Source organism: Melozone crissalis, unplaced genomic scaffold, assembly GCF_028551555.1.
Source record: "Melozone crissalis strain CALT ecotype California unplaced genomic scaffold, PUWL_Pcris_2 ptg000013l_1, whole genome shotgun sequence".
NCBI classification, from domain to species: Eukaryota; Metazoa; Chordata; class Aves; order Passeriformes; family Passerellidae; genus Melozone; species Melozone crissalis.
The window spans coordinates 61224092-61238977 of NW_026535791.1; the positions used below are offsets into that span (position 1 = coordinate 61224092).

The 14886-nt window shown below is 40.5% G+C and overlaps 1 protein-coding gene across 1 annotated transcript in view; it reads left to right on the plus strand.

Annotated features, from left to right (window-relative positions):
* The first annotated feature begins 422 nt into the window (after positions 1 to 422).
* The window catches only part of MBTPS2 (membrane bound transcription factor peptidase, site 2), a 40660-nt gene continuing 26196 nt past the window's right edge, over positions 423 to 14886 (plus strand). The window contains exons 1-5 of the mRNA XM_054271881.1: positions 423 to 550; positions 5448 to 5596; positions 7293 to 7431; positions 11202 to 11305; positions 13624 to 13751. Coding sequence (XP_054127856.1) covers positions 476 to 550; positions 5448 to 5596; positions 7293 to 7431; positions 11202 to 11305; positions 13624 to 13751 — 595 coding nt within the window. The 5' untranslated portion in view covers positions 423 to 475. The remainder of the gene's footprint in view (positions 551 to 5447; positions 5597 to 7292; positions 7432 to 11201; positions 11306 to 13623; positions 13752 to 14886) is intronic.

A 14886-nucleotide genomic window follows, 5' to 3' on the forward strand; every position in this document is an offset into this window, starting at 1 on the left:
TCGGCGCCCTCAGCCCCACGAGGAGGGGGAAACGCCACGATGACCTCAACCCCGGCCCCGCGGAGCCCACGGCCCCGCGGCGCCCTCAGGCAGTCCCGACCCCGACCCCGACCCCGCCCCTCGACCTCGACCTCGACCCCGACCCCGACCCCGACCCCGACCCCGACCCCGACCCCGACCCCGACCCCGCCCCTCAGCCCCGGCCCCGCCTCTCAGCCCCGCGGCGCTCTCATGCAGTCCCGACCCCGCCCCTCAACCCCGGCCCCGCCCCTCGGCCCTCCCGCCCCACTGCGCACGCGCGCTCCCTACCGCCCCGAGCGCTGCCCTGCGCCCCGGCCCGTGACGTCATGCCGCCACCTGCCCTCGCTCTACGCGCCACCCGGAAGCGTCCGCCCGGGCAGCAGAGCCGGTGGGAGAAAGGTTCCGGGCCGGTTGGGTTCCGGGGCTGCCGCGCTGAGGCACGGCGCGGCCCGCGATGATCCCGGTGCCGGTGGTGGTGACCGTGCTGGGCGGCTGGTGCGCCGTGTACCTGGCGGACACGCTGCTCAAGGTGAGGGCCGAGGGCGCAGAGCCGGACGGGGCCGGGAGGAGGCGGGGGCAGCCCCGTTCCCCCCGCGCCGGGCGGCCCCGGGCCCCGCTGCCGAGCCCGGGCTGGCGGAGCGGCCGGGCCGGGCCCGCTGCGCCCCGCGGGCTCTGAGGCGATCCCGGGCCCCGGAGCCCCTCCCGCCCCGCGGGCCCGCCAGCCCCTGCTCCGTTCCCCCGGGGCTGTGCTCCGAACGCCGCCCGGGACAGTGCACGGGCTCCGGTCTGTGCTAAAGGACCGGAGCCGCGGAAAGTTGGGGAAACCAGCATTTAATAGATTGCTTGAGCGGCTCCGTGGCAGCTTAACGTGGTGTCTGGAGTTTATTATTAACTAAACCTAACATACAACCTTGTAAGTCTGCGGTATGCGCCTTATAATGATGATTTTCCTAAAAAATGTTAAAAGCAATGCAATATTTATTTTTTTTGAATGTCTTTAGTTTTACTGGAGAAAACTTGAGACAGAACTCTATACAAATACTTTTTTAAAGAAATAATCTTTGCTCCTTGGAGAGTATTAGGAGACTCATTCTTTTCCTCCTGATACAGGGGGGAATTTTTGAAAAGAAAATACACCAAGACATCATTTGTTAAATCTGGGATGCAGCTGTGCATTGCTCAAGGTTAATTAAGTGGTGTGGCATTGTTTTGGGGTTTTGGGTTTTTTTTACAGATTCAGAGGTGTGATTTCTAAGACATGACCGAAATTGCAAAGAATGCATACAAAGTAGGCTGTGTGCTGGTTAAATATGAGGGAAAATGAAATGAGAGGTTTGATCTGTAATTCTTAATTTTACAGTCCAGGGGCTGCATCTGTTTCTGCCAAGGCAGATAAAGCTCAGTGATACGAAAGTACAAAATGTGCATTTTGTCACTCCTGTGAAATAGAGGAAGAAATACAAGAAAATTCAGGTGCTTAGAAAACTTGGAAAAGTGTCTCCCCCTGCAGCTAATTGGAGTGCAAATGTAGCTCTGTTAGTGATGAAAGCTGATAGTTGCAAAATACAGTCTGTACAATAATGACAATAACAAATACAGTCATTTACCTGAAGACTTCTCAAATTTTCTTGCAGCAAGTCTATGTTAAGTATTAAAAAAAACCAAAACAAAACAGCATTGTTTTGAAACACATGAGGTTAGCAAGGTACCAGAGGAACGTGCTCTGACTGAAGGTCAGCCAGGAGGCTGCTGCTTCTCTTTTGGCAGCAGATTTGTGCCTGGTGGAGACTCCTGGGCTGTGAAGCAAGAACTGAGCTCAGGTGCCAGACCTGTTGTGCCATGGTGCTGAGACCATTTGCATCTCTGAGATTCAAAGATCTCTTTCTGCATTAGACCATAAAATCATTTATTAGACCAAAAATTACTTCTGTAAATAAGGAGAGTTGCTGCATTTCTTGCAGCAGCAAGGGAAGGAAAAAAAAATCCCTGCACTGGAGCCTACTTAATGCCTGGTTTATGTTGATAAAGAAGTGGGGATGCCTAGAATTTTATAGCAAGCATGAGAATCCAGGAGTTAAATTTTAATTCTGATCTTTTAACTAAAAGTTGACCAAGGTTATTAATCCTGAGGAATTATGTGGGAGCTGTTGAGTTTCGGTGGTAGATTTCCTGTACATCTCAGTTGTAAGTTTCACTGTGAATGCCACAGCTGAAATAGAATTTGGATTAAATAACCAGATTTATATCATTAGAAAGCTCAGGTTGCTTGTTTTTTCTGCTGGTACTGTAAATCTCCACTACAGTCACAACCCAAGGCTGCCAGCAACCACAGCAATGTTGTACTGTTTAATTAATTGTACTGTTTGAATCTCAAATCACTTTCAGTGTAATTACACCAAGAGGATGTACAAGGCATGAGTGAAAAATAACATGGGAGCACTTTTCCATGTGTGATCATGTTGATATTTTTGGCAAGAGAAAGATGTGTGCTGTAACTTGCAGTTAATGTTTATTCTGTAAACCTGTTCAATATGCAATATTTTTTGCTCAATTTGTTCCCTTACTGGTTTTGTTCAGATTTTAAATATTTTATTTTGGCATTCTCACTGCTGGACTACAGTATAGAAAGTGTAACTGTATAAATATATTTTTATATAAGTATATACTTTTGGTATAAGTATAAATGTATTTTTGCCCAGATAAATGAACATTTTATAATATTGCTAGAATTAAAAGACATAGTTGTGTCAGGAAACTAAAACTGTGCCAAATCAAGCTGGAATTTTGGATGTTTAGTCCCCCTTGTTGCTCCGTGTTGTACCACTGCCACCAACATTTTCATTGAAGCCTGAATTCTGTGAGAGGGACTCACTCAGACCCCTGAATTCCTTCTCCCCAGCATCCTAAGTCATCACATTTCATCCTGCCTGAAGGATCAGGAGTGGGTGAAGTGCAGGAGGTTGTCCCTCCTTCTGCTGTGGGAAATAAAGGATGCATTAGACACGTTCAGTCAAGGTTGGTTCTTATTTTTTAAGGTCAGGAAGCTGAAATGATTCAGAGCCCTTGAGCAGATTCTGCCAGCAGAGAACAATGTTAAGGACTCCTGCTTGCTGGCAGGTTCCTGTGGAGCTCCTGGGGTGTTTAGCAGGTGTCCAGCATTTTAAAGGCGGCATGAATAAATGGGGCTGCTTTTATAGTAAAACTAATCTAACAGAGATCTCTTAGATCTCAAAGAAGCAGGGCCAAGGCCTGTGTGAAGCAACTTGAAATGAAACAAGGGCGTGAGGGTGTGTGTTTAATGTGGTGATCCCACTGGGATCAGGACAGAAGGAGCAAAAATTTGCAAAGAGCTTTTTAACTTATTTTGTGAAAGTTTGTAGCCATTTAGTGACTATGAATAACATTTACACGACTTGTGAGGAAAATACAAAAGGAAAAATTTTTGGTACCTTTCTTTTCCACATTTGACAGCTGTATGGTCAGTGATTCCATATTCCTCATGGAAAACTTTATATTTATTTGTCTTGCTGGGACAGTGGGGCTGTGATGTTGGAATGAATTCAAAGGGATGAATTTGTGGCAATTCTAGGGAAAAAAAGTGGGGTTTGCGTGAGATAGAAGGAGCACATTTTCAAGTGTCAAATCAGTGTATCTGATTAACTTTATTAGAATAATGTATTTGGGTTGTTCTGAGGTTTTTTTGACTGTGTGAATGAATAGGACTTTTTTTTTAAATTCATAGAAGACCGTTTCTCACATCAGGGGTTCTTAATGATATATGTATTTTTGTTCTTAATTATCTGGTAGATTATGTGAGGTCTTTTTCTTTGTTTCCTTGGCTTATGTATCACTAATTGTGTACAAGTCCAATCATCTTTGTGATCTCCTCTGTTAAAATTAGCAAAAGCTGATGTGATTGTGAGCACTAAACTTAATGGTGCCATAGGGAGTGAGTGGTGTTGATGGGAGTGCATTACAGTGAAAATTTCTGTTGGTGCCCTCAGCTGATGGAACAAAAATGTGGCTGAAATCAGTAGGGTGAAGAAGAAGGAAATGACAGAAATATATAGGCAGAAAGGATAAATGGTGTAATAGGTGACATGTGAACGATGGCTCAAGTAAATGGGTCTCACAGCTGAGCAAATTTGTTATTTGAAATAAACTTCTAGTGTTCAAGATTTAATTAATTTGACAAAATGAGAAAATCTGACAAAAGAGAAGTGTGCAGTATGAGATCCTCAACCCCCAGCACCGCTGTGGTGCAGGGCAGGAGGAATGTGAGGAATTGGCAAGTTCTAAATTTGTTCAAAGGACCACGGACAAGAGCCAGAAACTTGTGGAGTTCCTTGTCAGGGAGAGAAGGGAGCCTGTTGTGAACTACACACTTGGATGTCTTTAGTAGGTGCTACTGCTTGTGGGGATCCTTGGGAACAGTGCTCCACTTCAGACAGCACCAAAGACTTGTCTGGATTTTATCAGAGACACTCCTGCCTTGGGAGCTGCCCAATGTCAGAAGGCTCAAAGCTCATCTGTGCTTTTCCTGAGCTCTGAGTTCCTCCTGTGTCATTCCTTCATCTGGGTTTCTGACACAAGCTTCCATGAAGCAAGTGACTAAAGCCTATTGAGAATGCAAGCACCATAAAATAAAGTTAGCAATTGCAAAAACCATGTCTATTGGTCTATAATTCAAGATAGTGCTGCAGATAGGTATTCATAGGTCACATTTATGGGTCACATCTCTCATCAAGAGAAATCTTTGGAACTACTAGAAGTACCTTGAAATGCTGGGAAGTTACCATAGTGAAACTGCTATTGCAATACAGGTTGATAATTTTAAATTTCTTGTGGTTTTTTGTCAGCCTGATCAGATATTCCAGACCCTCTTTAGGCATAGTATTTGTGTTTGAAAAATACCCTGGTTTTGTCCTTACTAACAGGTATCTGCAATACTGAGCCATATCTCATCTGCATTAGAAAGTTTTTTTCAGCTGGAGACAAAGAAGCATTTTTCATTATTGTAGTTTTTAAAATGTTTATTGGAATGTAATTGCATGTTGAAAGACTACCATCAACAGTCTCTAGCCTTCTAACCAGAAGGTAGAACTACTGAAAGGGATTTAACACTAGGAAAGGTGATGCAAGACCTTGTTTGTCAGATATCTCTGGATACCCAGCCTCTCTCACAGACCTGCAGATGCTGGAAATAACATCAAAACAGTGATATAACTTTTATGACATTACATGTGACATAACTTTTTCACATTACATGTCACACCTACCTATATGTCAAAATGTAAATAAGGTGTAGGACATCTACTTGAAATTATATATCTGTTTTTATACAAACAGATCACATTTACTGCTTGGTCACATTACAAAATCCTCCCAGAATGTTTTGGTCCAGCTGCTTTTCTGTTGTTTTGCAGTCCTCCAACTCTCTGAAGGCGTCCTACGAGGACTGGCTGCTGACGTACGGCCTGAGCGTCTCTCCCTTCCACCTGCGCTGGCAAACCGCGCTCTTCAACCGCCAGTTCTACAGCTGGGGCAGATGGAAACCCAAATTCCTCTACTTATGGTACCACTTCAGCCTCCTTTCTCCTCTGTCAGAGTCAACAAGTGAACCACAGTGGTGCCTTTCAGCATTGAGAAGGGCAGTGGGTAGACATGGATATTTTAATAGGCTAATGATTAAACCAATTGGAGTGGTTGCTCTAATTGTACTGTGCCAGTATAAGTATTTAACCTCTTCTAAAAAATACATAAATGTAATACAAGTTGCATATTGAGCTTCTATAAAACTAGAAATCTTTAAGCTATTTTTATGTGTGGTTTGAAGTATGCGTAGTTCTGAAGAGTACAGCTGTAACATGCAATACTGCATACAGAAGTAGGTCTGAAGGCATTTGCTCAGATCCTAGATCATTCCCAATGGTGTAGACTTAGCTCTCCCAATCACTAGAATTTACAAAGTATTCAGAGCCACCTGTGTACCTGTAGTTAATAATTGCCCAGACATTCAGCAATGATACCTGCTCAGGAGCACCTTGCTTACCTTCTGTCTTTTATCTGCCTACACCTTTCCATGCCAAGGTTGCACAGTGCTGGGAGTGGGTAGATAAGTAGGGTGGTCTAATATGGGTGCTCCTGGACTGGTTTAGAAAACTATCATTCAGTTGCAGTTCCTAGCGTTACTTTGTATCTCCTCTGACAATATAAAATAAGTAAGGTTTGAATTTCTTTTCATTTCCTGTATTGCTACCCTCAGTGAGATAGTAATAAAAGAGAGGTCTGCTTCAAATTGGTTTCTCTAGTATGTAATGATTTTGTAATAATCAGTCTGAAATAGCTCTATATCAATTACAGTTTTTAATGTGTATAATTTATTACAGTATAATGTTTCCACTAGTCTCTTTAATTAACATTACAAGTACATGTTGCTTAAAATAAATCTACTAATTCCCAGTGAGCTTCATTAAGGCTGATAAGAGAACAGTTGAGCTGTTATGAGAGGAGGGAGGATTGGTAGTGAGGTGTATGTGCTGGATTTACATCATGGAAGTTTTTTTTAGTTAGAAAAAAGAGTTATCACATCCTTCAGCTATAGAACAGTGTAAAATAAGAATAATAATATTAATGCTGAATAAAAATTTGTCATTAAGTGGAGTGACATGAGTTGAAATTATTTTCAAAATTGATTTTAATGAAAAATTGGTGAGAAGAACAATGTAGCTTAAGAAATTGGTGTTAATGTGGTCTTGCAGTTGTACTTTTTAGTTACTCTTTAAAAAAGATTGAGTCTCATTTATTGTTCTTTAGCCCATTTTATTGTTTGTGAGAATGCTGCAAAATGTACAAAAGAAGCTTATATATATAAGTGCATTAGCTGCCCCATAATTTGATCCAGGTCTCTAAATATGTGATGCTGTCATGCAACATGGCCAATTATGCATTGTTAGTAAAGTTTCTATATTCTTATAAACTTATATATTCATTGCTACAGGCAAGTTACATGTATTGGGTAACAGAATAAAAGTATTTGAAAGTTGATCAGGATTAAACAAGGAGAATATAAGGTATTTGTGTATATTGTTGTTCTTAGTTTCCTTTAGCATTTTTGTACTGGATTGTTGGTGAATTGTGGTAGCATCAGGTAAGTTTTGCCCTGTGTTTTGTGCAGTAACTTGTGCTGTAAAGCAGAGATTTGCATAGCCAGAGATGACACCCTTTTTCTCTTGGCTGTGCATTGCTGAACTCTTTGCTTCTTTGTGTAGGTTCAGTGTAGGAATGGTGTTTGGAATCATTGCCATGTTTGGCTCTGTTATCCTGCTTGGGAAGACCCTGCTGCAAACACTGACCCAGATGCTCACCGAGGCTCCGAAAGCCCAGAATGATCGAATGCTGCAGGTTGTGGTGAGTGTTCCCTCCTCAGGTCTTTGTTTGAGAGCTACGTACAGATCTAAAGCAGCTTCTTAATGGGGCATGGGATGCCAAAATATTCCTATGCAAGAATAACCCAACTCCTGGTGTTCATCTACATGAAAATGTGCTGGTTTTTTACCAGCCTTAAAAATGGGAGAGTGGGTATAGAAAAAGGGAAAATGAAGGCAAACATGTGGAAGAGTTTATGTTGAAAATCCTCAGGAGTGGGAATTGGATAATCATTTTGAAAAGCCCTAAATTATAGTACTAAGAATAAAATTATAGTACTAAGCATATAAAACTGAGTTAAGAACTTGTTTCCTGTAAGCTGTGCAGTAGCTCTGGTGATCTTACAGTTTGCAGAGCTCATACATATGTAACAAAAGGAGACAAGTTCTGTTTCTTTTAATACAATAGAAGACAGCAGTGGAAAAGGAAAGAAGGGCAAAAAACTTTGTGTGATAGTAGAAGCAAAGAGTCGGTGAGGAGTTATTTTTTGATTCTTCAAGGACTTAGGACTTAATTTACTATGTGAAATTTCAAGTGCTGTTTCTGGCAGTATCAAAGTCCAATGATATATTTAATTGTTCTGTGCATTTCTGGTGCTGGACAATATATTGTATGGTTTCAGAATGGAATATTTCACAGGATGGGGGAGATTTCAAATACTGTCTTTTTAATCTCTTTGCAAGGCAGTAATGGAAGAACTGACATTGCCTTGCAACAGTTTTAACCTGGCAGGATTCCTAGTCACCTTTTTTATACCAGGAGGGCAATGTGGCCAAAATGTATGGTCATTTTCCTGAAATTCAGAAAGTGTTATGGGGTTGCTCTGCCTTCTGCTACATGGCTTAGAGCAGAGGTGCCCAGCCATGTTACTCTAGTTAAGTGCTCAGCTATTCGAGTGACCAGATGTTGAGAATTGTGTGCAGACACAACAGACCTTCCTGCAAGCACCAAACTGACTGCAGGAAGCCTGATTTAGCATGTGCCATAAACACAGTGCCTTTGGATGGCTGGGTGTGTTTCCCACAAGCAGAGTGAATATACAGAGTTCAGTGTGTGTTGGAAAAAGCAGGCAGTGAGACCTGAGGGGGAACCACTGTCACTGCCACTGCTGTCCCCTGTCCAGAGCCTGCTCTGAATTAACTGCAGGGGCAGACAGGAGTGGGCAGTCTGTGCATCTGGGAAGTCATGAGCTCAACATGGGACAGAAAATTTTGTAATTTACATTCCAACAGGATCTGTCCTAACTTTTCTGGAGTTCCTTTCCATCTTCATTTTCTGAGGTGATTGTATGGATCCATCCACTTTTGTGACACCAGAGTAAAGTGGTCATTGACAATATATTGCCTTTTGGAGAAAATAACACAGACACAACCGAAGTAAAGATGAGCCTTTGGAATCAATCTGGTGTGAACTGGAACAGCAAAAGTAGAAATGTAGGATAATGTTCACAATTTCAATGTGGACTTGTTTCCTCAGTGACTGCCTGCTGGTGATATCACTCCATTCAAACCAAGGATTGACTAGCTCTGAAAACAGTTTAATAGATAGGGATAAAGTAATGTCATGTGTGGGGATAAGGTTACTTCTCCTAAGCTGAGTTGTGGTTCTCTTCCTTTCTTACCTCATTCTTTCAGTTTTGAATGGTCACAGTTGTATAATTCTGCCTTTAGCAAGTTTCAGTATTCTTTTTAAGGGGAATGTGCTAGTATAAATTGACACCAAAATGAGATTTATGTGGTTGCAAAGAGGTGAAGAATGAATTAGGAGGACTGTCTCATTTAAATTATTTACTTGTATTTGGCTGTCTGGAAAAGAGCATATTGGTTTAAAAAAAACCAACAAAACCTCACTTTTCTTTGTAAACTTAATTTTAGCCTGTGACATAAAGCTGTTTAGCCTTTACCCTCTGGGTGTGGAGAGAGGGAGAAACAGTTGTACTTATATTTTTTTAAGATTTTTGTATGCTTCCTCTTTTGTTCAGTCATGTACTTGATGTAAAATACTGTCTGTAGGTAACTGGGCTGTTTCTCTTCGGCTGCCCTCTCCTGTGTTGGTTGCCTACTGACAAAAGTAGGAGAGAGGCAGATTAGTTACAAGCAAAGGATCTTCTTATACTAAAGGCATTTCCAGAAGGCCATAAAATACAAGTCAGCATGCTTTTTAACAAAATCCTGCTATTGATTGCAGAGCTCTTCATGAGAGGTAACTTCTGTTTGAGGTGAATCTTAAAATAGCTCCATTGACGTAAAGTCTGAAAGCATCTGGTGCTGTGTTCTAGCAGGCTGCAGTCATGGTGGAATGGAGATGGCAGCTCTTGCTGCTGCCATCTGTCCTCCCACTGCAGAGAGAGGCAACACCACTGAAGTGATGCATTAGTGCCACCAGCTGATGCTGTAATGCAAGCAGTGATGTTTCAGAAATGAAGTGTGGCTGTCTTTCATACTGTGAGTACCACAGCTGAGCCAGTTAAGGTGAATTCCTTGGTCACCATCACACTGGACAGAATTTGTGAGGTGATTAACATTAATGAATCCTTTTGAAGGATTTAATTCAGCTAGATTGTATCAACCAACTCTTGTAGAATTCTGCTACATGGGTAGGTAAATGCATATAAGTGAAGAATGTGCAGGACTGAGCAAAGGTAGAATCCAGCCTACCTAGCTGGATGTACAGCCTTTTGTTTTCCATGATGCTGGGTTTTACAGAGTTCTATAGACAGGCCAGGAGTTTTTGCCCACAGCACCTCTTTTGTGAGGCTGGATTGCAATTCAAGTTGTGTTCACATCAATTGTTGGTGAGCATACTGGAGTGCAGCCTGCCGTGGGTAGAAGAAGCTGCAGATGTGACAGGAGGAATGTCCCAGAGCAATCCCACTGCAGCCCAGCAGCTGAGGGTGATGCAGCTGAGCAGGATGAAGGTCCATCAGGAGGAAGGAGGGGATGGTTCCTCATGCTTTCATTAGTGACCACTTTGAAGCCTGTCTGGAAGCAGTTGGTGTCTCATGGCAAGCACAGTGAAGGACCTGGGAGTGGTGGGAATCCACAGCAATGGGAAGAATATGAGAGGCCTGCATATTATGTCTTAGATAAATTAAAAATAATTTCAAGGTTGGGTTTTTTTTAAGGTTAAATTGCCATATGTAGACTACCAAAGCCTGAAGAATAGATGAAAAATACTTTTTTTTTTTTTTTGACACTGTAAACTGAAATAATTTTGTGATTTCTATAGGAAGAAAGAAGAGACTGACTGTTCAGCTGTCAACTCATTTTTGCATTTTTCGTGTTCATACTTTTTGGAGTGCCTTACAATTTTTATTATTTTCTTTTGAAAGGTGGATCTTTTCTGTAGCTACGTGAGTGGTGGCAGGAAATTGTAAACTAATGCTCACAGTGGCAAGGCTGTTTCATTTGAATGGAAGTCTGTGTACATTTTTATAAGCTTCTCGAGCTTAATATAGAGTAGGATTTGTTTGGTCAGAGCTGTGGGGAATATATAGGGCAGGGAGAGGGCTTTTGTGCCTGGAGAACTTTTTAATGTTCCACAAAATAATATATATTTCATATACTTTAAAATACACTGAATAAGTTGGTAAAAGAGATGCAAACTAATCGTGCTGCATTGAGAACAGCCCCTGGTCTGCCATGGACGTGAAGAAGTGAGTGAGAGCAGCAAATGTAGGAGCAGAATGATTTGTCTTTGTACCTCTTGTTTTCCTCCTGTGTTTTGTTTTGTTGTCATGCCCACATCAACAGGTGCCTGGTGTCAATTTGCCCATCAGCCAGCTGACCTATTTCTTCTCTGCAATCCTCATCAGCGGTGTGATACATGAAGTCGGCCATGGGGTGGCAGCTATTCGGTAATTTCTGTTTTGCTTTTCTGCTACTCTGACAACAAAGCCAAATATTCCAGAGCAGTTACCTAGCCGTGAATGTTGTTAGCTCTGCTTTGTTTTATCTAGAGGGTCTGTTTAGTCTGTAATTCATAGCTTCCTTAGATTTGAAGTTTGTAAGGGTGTAGAAATTAGGGATAGAGTTTTAATGCAGTATCTATTATACAGATCATGAGAAGGGACTTCTGCTGTGCAAATATAGCATCAGGTTTAAAACAATTTTTTTTAAAGTGGCCCTGTTTTCTACACAGCAATTTGATTTCTGTGCCTGTGGCACCTGAACTCGTGCTATTGCACAGTGATACTTTAAAATAGGTTTTTAATTTATTTGTTTAAACATAGCTCATGAAATATGATATGAACAGGTTGAAGCAATAACTTGGTCAAACGTGATTTGTCCCTGTTGACCTCAATGATTTATTACATTTTTAATGTCCTTAACTATGATGATTACTTCACAAAAAATATTTGTGGGATTACTGGGCTGATGATCAGGTGTCTTCCACATTTCTCTTGGGCAGCATCATTCTCTCTTCTTTGAACATAAAGCCCTAAGTTGTTTCTCTGATTTTTCTGAGTGTAGGGAGTCATGAGTGCATTTTAACCCATATGCTGCCTCTTTTGTTCTCACTCAAAGGGGTGGTTTGAGAACCTCTGTGTTTCATATGCTCTGCTTGTCTTTCAGCTTTCTTCCCTCAAATATTCACAGGGAATTTTCTGTGGAGGTTGAACTTTTGCTTATCCCATCACAGGAAGAAGCAACAAAATTTTCTTTCTACTGCATGTTGCTGCAGACTGCAGAGAAGCTAGGAGTTACTACAGCACTCTTTTTATGCAGAAAGGAAGAATAATTCTTGTATCCTAATGGTGTGATATCTTTATTCAAGGTCTAGAGCAAAGGCTTTGAATATTCAATTTTGGATTATATTTTCATCAAAAAATTATTTTCCACTATTTCCAAAGGAGAAATTAGTTGGTCCCATGTACATTGGCAGCTAATGTTGCTGCTGCTGTTTTCTGCTTGACTTTTTTATTCTCCTTCTAGCATAGGTTGGGTCTATAGCGCTGTTACTGTAAATTCTCAGGGTTTCAGCTTCACTAAAAAGCTGTGCTGTGGGCAGATTTTATTATTCTGGCAAGCCACTTAGCCTTCCTGAAATCTAATACACTTTTTGCCAACTTAAGTTCTAGAAAGCATTAGCTGTGAGCTATAAGAGCTTAAATATTTGAGCCTTAGTTTAGTCAAGGTTCATACCAAACAAGTCTTTGTCTTCCTCCCTGTGTGTCTTCTACCCAAGTCATGAAATCCTGAACAGGCATTAAACTGCCTATTATTAATTGGTAGCATGGGCTGATTTAACTCCACAGTATTAGTGTGAGAATTAATTCTGAATAGTTTTGTATAATTGTCTTCTTTTGGTGTATATACACATTAAATAGATAAATGTAAATAAGGAAAAGGTTAGACCCAGTATATTGTCCAAGTAAAGATAGGGGATTAGCTGATCTGTGCCTGGTTTGTCTTGGAACATGATTTTGCCATGCCTCTCTTAAGTCCCTTGCACAATTTCTATCTTAAAAAAACCTTAATGTGTTTCTTAAAAAAAATTCCATTTAAAAGTAATTGTAAAACCCTTGGGAAAAATATATCTGTGTAATAGTGTCAGCTACTAATATATTTAAATAGACTCATTTAAGTGTAAAGGTTTGGAAGGGCATTAGCATTTGTCCTTTTAACCTCCTGACTTGTTTTCATTTTTTCAGATGACAGTTCACTCATTTTGTTAGCTTACAATGTACTCTAAGGTCCATTTATGAAAAACAGAGGAATTAAAAATTCCAGAACTGTGGAAGTATTTCATTAAATGAAAAGCAATTGATTCTTGCAAGTATTTTTACATAGATGAGTTTGAAACTGCTTACAACAGGCTGCCATTTTTTTACTTTAAAGAACAATTACCCTAAATGTTGAAATATATGTTAACATTGAAGTTAGATAGGTTTTTAAAAAGTATTTTATGTGTAACTGTTACCGGGAGACAGAAAAGAAGTTTATGTTTCTACCAAACTTAAAAATGTATACTGCTTAAAAGTGGCAACTAGTGCAGAAAACATCCTTTAGTTTAATTATCTTTCAATTACTGAAAATATAAAAAATAAATTAGTTTTATGATTAAAATTTAGTCATTCTTGTTGTCAATAACTGTGTGCTTTGTAGAATCTCTCAGTTTTTCTTTTGTTTGTTTGCAGTTACACCACTTCACTTTTCTTTCCTTCTTTTTAAGAGAACAAGTACGATTTAATGGATTTGGAATTTTTATCTTCATTGTCTATCCTGGAGCCTTTGTTGACCTCTTCACAACTCACTTGCAGTTGATATCTCCTGTTCAGCAGTTAAGGATATTTTGTGCAGGTAATAGTTTGTGGTTTTCTATTAAATCTTTGCTTAGCACCATTTCAAGAAATCATTGTGAATCTTTGATTGAGTATTTAAGGTTTAGAGTGAATAAGTACCAAAGCTTCTCTTTACCTAATGGTGATCCTTCTGTTCTGAACCTGTGTTGGCATTTGATCATTACTGCCCTCATTGAGCTGCATTCTGGGCTAGAGATGTCACTTTCTAGGATCTTAAATAAGTGCAAATTTCCTGTCTTGAAGAACTTTATTCTATTCTAGATCCAATTCAGAATAGTTGTGCATAAGAAATTCCAGTTGTGTGGTTGGGGAAAAATTGTGGTTTCTGATGTTCCTCTCATTAGAAAGAGCTCTTGCATTAGGTGCAGAAGTTCCTCTGTCTTTTTTTGTTTGTTGTTTGTTTGGGACTTTTCTGCACATTGTATGGCCTAAATAGCAAAACCTTGGAGCACAGAAGCTGGGAAGTTCTGAGCCAGAATGGTGCTATGAGGAAAGCTACTTCCTGTCAACACAGGTCAACATCCTTGAACAATTCATTACTGTTTTCTGCAATAGGAACAATCTGTTTTTCAATAGTATTGTGATTTTCACTGACCTGTGAGTTGTGTTATTGTACAGGTCACTGTGTTTTGATGTTGCCATCAGGAGGAAATAAAGGTTAAAACACAAACATCCAAAGAGAATCGTAGCTTATGGCTCCAGATAACCTCCAGATGTTTTTGAATTGATGTTTTCTGAAGTCTCTGGCTACTGTTGAGTAGAGCCTCATTGCTGTGAAAAGTCAAACTCAGACTGTTCTGCCTGAACCACTTGTATGATTATTTCTAGAGACAAGGTGCCTCCCAAAGAACTGAAATAGAAATAGAAAAGTTATAATCTTGGTTCAATTCTTGATACTGGTGTTTTTTCTGTTGCAGGCTTGCAGCCAGCCTGTTGTAATGTTTAGTTATTAACGTTGTTTCTTGAATATTGTATCTAAAACATCATATAGAGGGTGAACATACAGAAGCCTTAAGCAACCTTTTTTCAAGCTTTCTTAAATCAAGTAGATAATTACAAATATTTCTGTATTCCAAATATCTGAATCAACAAAAATCATTCACATACAATAGGCTAACTTTTAGGAAGCCCTG